At 33.7% G+C, this 12,500-nt stretch overlaps 1 protein-coding gene across 1 annotated transcript in view; it reads left to right on the top strand.

Annotated features, from left to right (window-relative positions):
* Positions 1-499: 499 nt before the first annotated feature.
* Positions 500-12,500, top strand: part of LOC113818653 (RNA/RNP complex-1-interacting phosphatase) — a gene marked incomplete in the record, with an annotated part of 21,026 nt that continues 9,025 nt past the window's right edge. The window contains 3 exon segments of the mRNA XM_070138400.1: positions 500-796; positions 8,603-8,678; positions 11,753-11,872. Coding sequence (XP_069994501.1) covers positions 750-796; positions 8,603-8,678; positions 11,753-11,872 — 243 coding nt within the window.

Below are 12,500 nucleotides of genomic sequence, written 5' to 3'. Positions count from 1 at the left end.
TTCCGATTCCCATATGATACATATTCAAAATTACCGGCATACACATGCCTAATTTCACTAGCGTATTTAACCACTAAAATGTATGTATATATTGTCATTGTTAAACTTGTGCCATTTACTAAACATCTATTGACAGAGAGGACATATTACATATTGCCCTTTCTTATTATTTTTCATGTGCAGTTTCAAATGCATCCCAGGTCCCTTTCATACCTTCCGCAAAAAAGAACATAAAAACGATCGGTTTAAATGGAAACAGCGACAGGTGTATTGCCATTTGCCAGCATTTGATTTTCGGTATCGCTTTAAAATTCACTTCATTTATAATAATTCAATAAAGTGATTTCATGTGCAAAAATATTTTAAACGATAATCATTGTTTCATTTGAAGTTAAACTGTGTTCTTCAATTAATGGCAACCACAACAGAGATTTTGGTCAAAAGCCAGAATCAGTTGTACGAATAGACTCAGGTCCTGACACGGTTTAAAAATTGGTAGAAATACAGTCAAGTTTACGAAAATTAATATAGCTTTGCGAATTGCAATAATTACTAAATGTTACAACAAATCAACATTTAAGTGAAAAAATGTAAATTTATTACCTCAGCGGAGTTGCCAAAGACGGTTTTAATGGAATGTCTGTCAGTTTACATGCCAGGAAGTTCGTTCGTGCGTCAGTCTGTTTACACGTGCGGGTGTTCAAAAGGCGAGTGACGGGCCCGTGGCTTATTTTCAAAGATTTTTCGAGATGGGAGGCAGCAAGGGCGGCGGTGGTAAGAACGGAATACCAGACAGGTAACCATTATTATTTGTTTTCATGTTTAAAGAGAAATGGGTGTATTGAGTTACGAGGGCAGGAAGAATTAACTTAGAATCCTGTACGATACAGGTAATAACCATAACATTGTCGTCATACTGAAGCATTAAAGGCCTGGTAATTTGTCGGAATACCTTCACATAACTAATCATGACGATTTTTGTAGCGGTAGATTCCTCTCACTCTACCATCGAAATATATCGAAATATTCTGTGTAAACCCTCCTCAACACTTACAATCTTGGCCCTGACAGCAGGGGAGGGCATGGATGTTACTAGCGAAATTATGGAGTAAATTACAATAGATATATAAAGAATTGGTTAATTTATATTCAGATGAAGGGTTTTTTCCCCTCAGCAAACCCCCACCCCTTGCCCCGGATAACAAAGAATCCATTGCGTATGAATGGCAGAATAGAGCAAAGGACAGATTCAGCACTGGGTGCTCCTGCGGTAAATTTACAGCGGATAACAATCAGGGTTACAGTAAAAAAAAAAAGTGTATGGAATGATTATCTTAATGTAAACTATGACATTTTTCATCTATGGCATGAGGTACACAAATCAAAAATAAAGGAGATACGTGACAGAGAAAAGAGAAGATCGACCCATCGTTTTCTAAGTCCCATGCCTTTTTAACCCAGTGCTGACGGGTAAAAATGTTTGGCTAATGGACATAAGAATGGGATTGATGGTACGCATTGGCAGTTTCCCCTGTTTACGTCCGACTCGATTGGCAGTTTGCAAGTGACATTTGGCATCTAAAAGCTAATATTTTACTAAATTTATAGAAATATTATAATTTTGAAGGTTTACCTTCATTATAGGTGCCATTGCCTAAAATCTTTACCATATAAATGAAGCTGCTACTATCAGAGAAAAACAAACTTCGTCCGACAAGCCAGTGGCGCGGGAATGGGCATGATACGATGCCATCCGTTTTTCGGTCCTCAACAGCCATGGCATGTATGTACATGCCACCCGTCGGCTACAGGTTAACCAACATTTCTACCACTCTTCTAAAAAAATTGCAACTTCATACTATTTAATTAATAGTCAGTAAAGTAAAAAAAAAAAAAAAATTAATGCAATATGATGTGCACATGATATAGAGGCTGTGTGTGTTGGGACATCAACTGCAAAGCAGAGTTATCAGTTTAGCAAGAATGAGAGCTCAGGAGACACAGCCTTCTATTTAGTAACTGATTATGTTTACCCCGCAATTTCCCTGGTTTTTCTCATGCCCTCCTCTGCTATTTGGGCCAAGATTGTGGTTTTTGTTACCATGAGCAACATACGCTCTCGTGACTAAGTTATAAAACCTGGGTATCATGCGAACCCAAAAAACCAAACCTAAGTTTTCCTATCTTCTATTTATTTCCTATACAGGGGGGCAACCCCCTTGTACCCCCCTTTATTAGTACTTCATGCTAACTTATAGAAAACACAACATTAAGTACTCTGGCTCTGTGGGGGATTTTGTGGACCTTGACTCCAAGCAGTTTTATACAACAAATATTATTGTCATTTTACAGTAAATATAAGGCTAAAGTAGCTGTACCTATGTTTATGACTCTTATGCTCTGTGTGTCGCTCTTGGTAACATTAACCAAGATTGTTGCAAATAGGGGTTTCTGCCACATAATTTCAATGTATTTGTATAGTAGAGGCAGAGGAATCTTTTGATACCAAAATTGTTGCAATCGGTTATGTAAAGGTTTTCCAAACAATTAGTAAGATTTTTTTTTTTTTTTTTTTTTTTTTTTTTTTTTTTTTTTAATTATTACCTATCACAAAGTGAATGTGAACTCGTTTGAAATCCTCAAATTGATAGCTTTTATTTTTAACTATGTATAATTCAAAGTTGGTCCCATATCCATCTGGACGTAAGGGAAATGTTTTGTAGAGAAACATGCATACTAATTTGCGGGATGATGCAGTAGGGTTGCTGGTTCCTCTCCACCCCGACTTTGACCCTAGCGTGCTGACATCAGCATACCAGTCCTTATTCACAGCTGAGTCAACTGAGAGGAGCAGCCGGGTGCGAACCCAGGACCATGCAATTGCAAAGCCAGCACTCTACCACTGAGCTATGCTATGTGTAATTACTAGTGTAATAAGAACCTTTGAATTAGGATTTACTTGAATACTTATTTACATTTTACAGAAAAAAACAACTCAAAAATACCCAATTTTCTTGTCACTCAATTTAAGATTGTGTGTCTGAAAGAATTGCTCTTAGTCAACACAGGTTGGCTCACCTTATACAACTACATACAAATGTCAGATGAGACAATATAATGTACAAAATTCAGTTGGCAATTTATGTGTTGTGCATTCTGCCTTTGGCTGCACATACAATAATATGGCATTTACTTTTGTAGAAGGTTAAGATATGTATGTTATAATAGGGTAAGTATAGTTTCAGTTTTACACATTCGTATGGTACAAGGTAAACTTTTCCTGTATTGGAAAGAATGAATGAAAGTACCACACTTTTCATCTCTGGGATTTCCTATGCAATCTGGTAATAAGAGTTGTGCAACACTTAATACTTTTGTATACTCTTATAGGAAAATGTAATGAAACTATCATAAATAAAGGGAATGCCTGCAGTTTCTGATACGTGAAATAATCTGAATAGATAAAAAAAAAAAATAAATAATGAATAAAAAAATAAATAAATGGGGTAATTTTTTACAGTATAGATGCAATTGTCAGATTCAGCAATTTTAGATGAAGTGACTGGGTGTGCCAGACTGCCTGAAGGGAAGGTTGATGGAGTGCTCTGCCTCCTATACCACCTGGGAAACACTGTCTTCACCTCAGTAGACCTATGCATGGCAAGATAGAGCTGAAACTTTGGAGCTCTGAGTGGAATTAAGCTGTGATCAGCACTTACCTTGATTTTTTTCCTTTATTTGTGGCGTCACTGTTTGTGTCTGCAGACTATTACTTGTACTGATAACTGCAACTTTTAATCCTCTTCAATTTGCTCTACCTTTGTACATCCATTCTGTAAAGATTAACCAAAAATATCATAATTGAAGAAAATGGGTTGTAACCAATGCCATGAGGATAACAAGCCCATGGCAATCAGGGGATATACAGCAATTGAGTAGGGGTCTGGGGACAAAACTTTGGGTTTATATGGCGATGTTTGTGGATTACCCCAGAGTGGCAGGAGGAATAGGGACTTATGGTTGTATGCCTAAAGAAATTGTGTAACAAATCAGTTCTTGACATTTTCTTATGCTAGTTTCTTCACGATTGTAGGAAGTGTTAACATAATTTTTTTTGACTGTGTTTCAAAAATACCTCTTGTCTGATTTTGGTATAACAATTGATTTTTTGCAGTATTCCTTTGTATATGATTTTGTGCTTTGAAGAGTGGATTTCACAATTTCTTTAAGCATACGACCGTCACTCTCATGGGTGTGTGATCACCTTGTAAACAATACTAGTGTGTTCATTTATATCATTTGTAATGGAAAATAACAAGAGATTTATGTATTTTACAGTGTGAATAATTGAAACAGAATAATTAGAAGCACCTCTCTCTCAAGTACATGTGACATCCATAAACATAATTTTCTTGGTAGGGGTAATAGAGGTATAATGGTAATAGTTACCCTGCAGTAGGGTTAACTATGCAATCATTAAAAGAATTTGTGAACATGGATCATGATATAGATCTCCACCAAACTTTAATGGCATCTAAGTTAGGCTAAGACACACACCTGGGTAAATCTGTTCCTAACTTTTGTAATTATCCTGCAAACCAAACCAACTACCTAACTAAACAACTAGCTAATTAACCAACGCTACCAAAAACATAACCTTGGTGGAGATAATGATTGTATGGTTATGTGGCTGTGTGAAACAAAAAAAGATTGCCATAGGTTGATGAATTCAAATACAAGTTTTCATAAATCTGTTGTATCCATATTCTGTTTAGATTAAAAGGTAATTCTTGACATGGAGTATGGATGCAGTCACATACTCCATGTCAAAAAAATTATTCAGTGATCCAGGGTGCCATGATTAGGCCTGCCCTTTAGGCACTGCCCAAGGGAGCACCGAGTGGACTTAGGCTGCAATAACCATATGCTAATGGAAACTGTGTAACACACATCAGTTCTTAATTTTCTTAATTTTGAATTTGCTATGCTAGAATCTTCATGATTGGAGGAAGTCTTAATGTAACTTTAGGGCTCTTATCCTCATGTAATTTTGATATACCAGTTGATTTTTTGCCATATTATTCCTTGGCAAAGGATTTTGTGCTTCAAATTTCTTTAAGCATGCGATTGTAAGTGGTACTTTCCATAATATTTTTCCTTAATTTTTGTGCCTTTTTATTGTGTCTACAGATTATTTCTCGTACCAACAACTGCAAGTCTTTGTCCTGTGCAAGAATGTCATCTTTATTTTGGCCTAACCAAGACTTAAAGATTAAGTGATAACAACACAGGTTATATATTTTTTTAGATTATATATTCTCATTCTGTATGGTGTAATTTGCTGCATGACAGTTAAAAACTGAGGGCACGCACGCACCCCCCCACACACACATATATCCAACAAACAATAGTAATAATCCATTTTTTCTAATGTCTGAAACAAAGTTAGAAATATAAAAAAAAAACACATATGCACACACACAAAACAAACAAACAAACCAAAGTTAAGCAAAAGTTGCAACAAACTTTCAAATGTACTCAGAATGGTTTTCTATATGAGTAAACGTTATATGCAGTCGGAGACAGCTTCATAGAGGTTTTTAAGTTGAGAACAGTATATGCCATTGAGTGCAGAATGGGATTGAAAAGGATAACTGGTATAAGTTGTGGGAGATGCTTAACAGGTTAATTGGAGTTGGTAACTTGAAGCCAGTTTGTTTAAATTGCAAGAGGCCCAACCCAATGAATGTTCATGTATTTGGACATGTTTATACACAGACATTTATGTATATCTGTCAGTCTGTCTGGAAGATATGCAGTTACCTATCTACTAGATATGCATATGGAGAGTGATAAATATGCATTAATTATTGTGTAGATGCATGTCTATTTGTATGAATGTTCATTGGGTTGGGTCTCACAATTTTAACGAAGTGGTTGTTAGTCTCTTTCTGATCCAATCCAATTGTAAACTTTTACCATTGTTTCTTTTGTGAGAGATGACCATAAGAAAATATGAATATATTAGTCTCTCCTGTCAGTGTACATTGTAATTTGGACTTGCTATGATCTGTGATGGAAGGTGCACAATCCTGTCTAATGCATTAGCAGTTTAGTACATTGCAATTGTCTCATCTGCTGGCCTTTCAGGAAAGGCAACAAAATTCTACCACATACCTTTTGGCCAGATACAATTTCGACCAGTTCTTATTTGGCAATACATCACCAGTATTTATGTGGTAGAAGTTCATTGGCCCGTATTGCAATGCCATTGAAGGACCCACTTCAGAGGAACAAAGGAATAAACCACATCCTAAACATATATACCACCACTAGCCAAAAACCCTCTTAATCTGGGGGTTCTGCCCTTGGACCCCTTTCCAGTCATCATTTTTCCTTAGCCAATGCTGTCTTTTTGTATGATTTAGCCCCAATGTGCAGAGCCCAGTGATAGATACATGGATGTTTAATGTTTTATCAAAGATAAATCATCAAATGCACTTACAAGCCTCAGTGAATTACCTTCTCATATTGACCCTTAGAACCATGAGCAGCTGATGTATTAGCTGATTTTAGGCAGATGATGGCTTTTTTCATAGCCGTAAAGGAAGTATATAGTAATGCTGTTAAGCACAAAAAATTATATACGGTCACAGTATGCCTACTCGACGAATAGAGGAAAGTCATCATCACTCAGTACTTTTTTTCCAGTTATTGTTTACTATTGGACCATGATTGATGTGTGACCTGACATACATATTTAGCACCCTCCACTTCCAAGATCATTCACTGATATCAATGTTTGAACAGCCAGTATTGACTCACATCTGCACCCCTATGATTTGAAGTCCCTATATTTCAGTCCACAAGCTTGAGGGTCATCTTTGGAATCCAGAAACCTTCCTAACCCCACCTGAATACTGTATTTTACATAGGCTGTTTGAAATGAAGAAATGCATCAAAAGTACAGGGCCTTCTTAAAAGATTGACTGAGTGTGACTTTCCGACATAAGTGTAATTGGCAAAAGGTGGGAAAATTAGTAAACATATTAATATATATTTTTCAAAATCCAACCATACTTTTATATTAACCCATTGATACCAGGCATTATTTTTTTTTTTTTAGTTTCTTTTATGCATAAGTGGCTAATGAAGCAATTTGTCAACAAAGAGTCTGTTCTTAGGCCTATCAGTTACACCTGTTTACCCCATAGCATTAATATTCTGTTATTGTTATTGTTTTTATTTTTGGTTATTGTTGTTGTTATTGTTATTATTTCATTATTACTATTATTATTTAGTTATTATTATCATTATTATTATTATTATTATCAGTGTTATTGTGATTATTGTTGTTATTATTAATTATTGTTGTTATTATTATTATTATTATTATTATTATTATTGTTGTTGTTGTTGTTGTTGTTATTACTATTATCATTATTATTATTATTATAGCTTTAATAATAATAATAAAAATCCAAGTAATAGGTTATTTAGGCTAGGTGATGTTCATTTTAACATGGTGGCAGAACCCTTGGTGATTAAAGCTGTGGTTCAGCCAGTTTTATCTGTGTCTGGAACCAGTCTTTGTAATATAAAAATAGGCCACCTGTGACATTTTGCAGGCTTTGGTAATTTTTTTTCTTTTCTTTTTCTTCTTCTCTGTAATAAATCTTCGAACACAAACTTCAAGGCTTTTGAGATGTCAAGTAATGTATCACAGAAATGTTTACCTTCTTGTGCGTGCAACATTTCACACGTCTTGGGTCATTTAAGTTTGTGTGGAGATGTGTGTGTGTGTGTGATTGTATGCCTCATGTTACAAAGTTTGCTAGAACTAAACTTAAGTCCAAAATTATAGCAATTTTGGTCAGGGTAAGCTGTGCTATCTGAGGGACTAGAAAAGGCAGACCTAGGACAGTCTTTTCCCTTATCCTGCTCATTTCTTCATGGGTAGTGATGGTTCATAGTCTATGACCCCCTCAGAAGTTAGTTAAGCATTATTATGAACTTCTGACATTATTACAAACATTTTGAAGTCCACTTGGAAGCACAAAGGTTCACTCTAATGTAACAAAAAAGGGAGACTGAGCAGCCAGAGGTGGTTCCTATACAAGCACTCTGCTCTCAGGATAATGGGTCCCAGGCTTAAGCACTTCTGGAGCCAGCTCTGTGTAAGCAAAATTCATAAAACTACAGTACGTAGTGCATGTATATATGCACTCTTGGTGTCAATGGGTTAAGACTGATTTGTGAGGATTCTTTGTATTTAAAGTTTTCTATATTGGTATATTCTTTGTTATAGATTAGATTTTATGTATTAAAAAAGATAAATGTGTGTATTATGCTTTTCAATAATTTGTGGTTATGCCATATATTTCCTTGAATGGCTATTTTTGACAGGCTAATGAAAAGAAACAAATAACTTTATTTATACTGCATACATAATGACAATAAGTATTACAATTGGTTATAATGAAATACTTTTTCAGGTATCCATATAGTTTTTTTTGTACAAAATTTTATGTACTATTTAAAGCACAATTATTTGATTTAATCCATGAGTAAGAAACATAAAACAAATATTGCATTTTTTCAGATGGAAGGCATACACTAATATGGGCAGACAGATTCCTGGGACAAGGTTTATTGCATTCAAGGTCCCCTTAAAAGAGGTAAGAACAGTGGCTTAAGGAAGTACAAATTTGTATAGCATTGAAGATTTCTATGCTGTTGTTTGAAGTACATTTTCTTCTTTTTCTTTTCCTGCTCTTCTCTTTTCATGGATTGCCATTAGGATTTCTTATCCTCTACATACATTGCTTTATTTCAACATCTGATATTCTTATATTCAAAATCTCAATGCGAAATACTCATTTTATTATTATTATTGTTATTATTATTATTATTATTATTATTATCATTATTATCATTATTATCATTATCATCATTATCATTATCATTATCATCATTATTATTATTATTGTTATTATTATTATTATTATTATTATTATTATTGTTAATAATTTCTTTACTTCGTCCAAGTAATAGTTATGTATTTTAATTTTCTATGTTTGTTCATATGACTTTAGCGTCCTGACCAGTCAGTCATTGATGAAATGCCAGCAGCACCATAAGCGAACCAGTAGAAATTTTGAAACAGGAATTATGCTATTTTCAGGGATAAGTGAAAATATGGAGAAAATACAGTAATAGCTAAATCAGTGAATGAAGAATGAAATGGAAACCGATGTACCCTATTGATATTCATATCATTAATTACTTTTTTCCAACTCATGAACTGTGATTGGATCATGCAGCTCTGATATTTAAGGTGTAGTATCATCAGTGTCAAAATCTGGACCAAGGAGATTTAGGATTTAGTAGGATTTTAAAATGAATTCTGAAGTGCTCAGCTGGTTGGATATAACTGTTCCTGGCAGAGTGATGGCCATCCAGCTCAACTATTTTTACTATTATTGTTATTAGTGCTATTATAGTTGGTATTGTCATCTTTATTGTTGTTATTATTATAATGATAGTTGATATTGTCATCGTTGTTGTTGTTGTTGTCGTTGTTGTTATTGTTATTGTTGTTATTATCATTGTTATTGTTGGTATTATTATTATTATTGTTATTATCATTATTGTTATTGTTTTAATTAATTTTGTTGTTATTATTTTTGTTATTATTAATATTGTTTTTATGTTATTATTATTATTATTGCTATTATTATTATTATTATTATTATTAGTTTTGTTATTGTTATTGTTATTATTAATATTATTTTTGTTATTATTATTATTATTGCTATCAATATTATTATTAATATTATTAGTTTTGTTATTGTTATTGTTATTATGTTTATTATTGTTATTGTTATTATTATTGTCATTATTATTGTTATTGTTATTATTATTGTTATTATTATTATTATTGTTATTATTATTATTATTGTTATTATTATTATTATTATTATTATTATCATTATTATTATTGTTATTATTATTGTTATTATTACTAATATTATTACTATTACTATCACTATCATTATCATTATTGACATCAACTATTAATCAATCAATTGTCAGTTGCATCTCTCATCATCATTGTTTTTTTTTGTTTTTTTATTATTATTGTTATTATTATTATTATTGTTGTTATTATTATTATTATTATTATTATTATTATTATTATTATTATTATTATTATTATTATTATTATTATTGTTATTGTTGTTATTATTTTTATTTTATTACATTTTATTTTATTTTATTATATATATATATATATTTACTATTTTTATTAATATTACTATGATTATTGTTGTTGTTGAGGCTGTAAATGCATTAGATATGAACAATTTATCCAAAAGCTATAAATCCCAAACTGTTTCATCTGGTTTTTAGACATGTAGACTTTTACATGTAAATAGTATGTTTTTAGACTTACTGTAAGTTGTTTTAAAAAGTATAAACCAATTATTAACAAGAATCAGATTATACATAAAGGAAAAAATTATATAGAAAACATGAGGGGTAACCATATTTTAGCGTATTTCATATGAGACGGTTTATTGAAATTACAATAAACAATTTTCTTCAAATGATATCAGATATGTGTTTACCAGTAAGACCTAGATATTTTGTGTAGTCTAGCAACTGAAACCCTTTGGGATGGGTAAGGAGAAAGAGAGAGGGGGCAGATTGAGAAAGGAGGGATGGAAAAGTGAGGGAAGGAGATGAAGGAGGTGCAGAAAGTGGGGAATTTAAAGAGGAATAGGAGATAGAAAGAAAGGGGGAAGATCTAGGGGTTAAAGCATGAGGGAGAGAGTGAATATAAGGAAGATTTTGGATGGAGAGAGGGAGGCTGAGTGGAAAAGGGAAAGGAAGAGAGATAGACAACGTGCGAGAAGAAGCAGAAGTAGAAGAAGGGTGAAAGAGGGAGAGAAGTGAGGGAAGTGGAGGAAGAGTGAAGGGAAAGGGAGAAGTGGAGGAAGTGGATTGGGAAAGAAGGTGAGGAAGGGTAAAGTGATGTCAACATCCCTCTTATTTTGGAAAAATAACTATAATAATCCACATGAATCAGGGTCAAACATTTGATAAAACAGGTCTGTTCCTACTTGAAGCAGTATTTGTTCATGGACAATTGGATATTGTAGTGCTCAGACTGTCAGATTTTAAAGTTGTATTAGTTAACACGGATATTGCTATTGTATATACACATCTCTTGCACAGGTAACAATAGGATTTATATGTAATTTAACTGAAAATCATTTTTAATAGCCTATCTGAGGGGACACTCATTGAAGCTTGATGTGACCTCTGTCCCGGGTTTGGAACAACAGACATGTTATTCACAATTGGACAAGTTAAGGAAACATGTGGAGCAGAATATGGATCTCTGTGTAAAATATATTAGTTTGACACCTTTAGACTTTAACACAGTGAACAGATTCCTTATGGACTGCCTTTGGAAAACCTTATCAACTTCTTTAAAATGGAATGTTGATGGTGAAATCTTCAAGCTTTTGACATCTCAAATGGAGTCAAATAAAGTTGTGTTTTAGCTCCTGTGTTATTTATCTTTTTTTTTTTTCTTCTTCTTCTGCCACCCGAACTGTGCTCTAATTGGCCTCCATAAGGGCATATACATCAAATACAGATTAGATGGCTCACTGTTTGATTTCACAATTTTTCTGATTAAACTGTTCAGATTTAGAATAAGCTTAACATCCCTTTCACACAGACTCTGTTGATTCGACTGGAGGATTCCTCATGGTTTGGCCCCCGCACGCTCATGGACCACTGTGTCGATCTTGGGCTTGTCATCGACCTCACCAACACAACTCGTTACTACGATCCCAAGGTGGGTGGTGGTGCCATATTTATTGCCCCTGTCACTAGTGGAAAGGCTGACTGTAGGTTTTGTAGTTTTAGCCATCTTGGGTACAGTGCATTTGGAATTTGGTTCACAATGTCATTGGTCCTCATAAACTCATTAACTTACCCCAAATTAGAGACTTTTATTAAATTTTTGCCAGAGGATGTCTTAGCCCAACATAGATGCCATTAAATTCTGGAACCAGGAATTTTTAAATGATTCATTAGCATTGTGAGATAAGGAATTGCTTGAGGAAGAGGTGATGTTAATGTAATTCTTCAAGTGTGAATATTTTTATGGCATCAGTTATGAGCTCCGATGCTTCTAGTTATTAGTATTGCCATTATGATTATTATTGTTATAGTTATCATCATTATTATTATTATCTTTTTTTAAATTTTGATCTTTTTCCTTATTGCTTTTGCCATTGAATTATTATTATGTAATTTGAGTTAACGTTTTAGTTGTAATTAACCCATTTGATATGGTTGTGTCATGGCAGTCACATGGCCCAAAATACTGGCAATGGGTTTCTTAAGTGGCCGCTCTCCTGGGCAAGTGATGGGTAGGCTGGTTGCATGTGAATGCTTGTGTGCGGTGACAAGACTCTGTG

This window comes from Penaeus vannamei, chromosome 24 (assembly GCF_042767895.1).
Source record: "Penaeus vannamei isolate JL-2024 chromosome 24, ASM4276789v1, whole genome shotgun sequence".
Lineage (NCBI taxonomy): Eukaryota > Metazoa > Arthropoda > Malacostraca > Decapoda > Penaeidae > Penaeus > Penaeus vannamei.
Note: the sequence above shows the minus strand (reverse complement) of the source record. Positions and strands in the feature narration are given on the sequence as shown.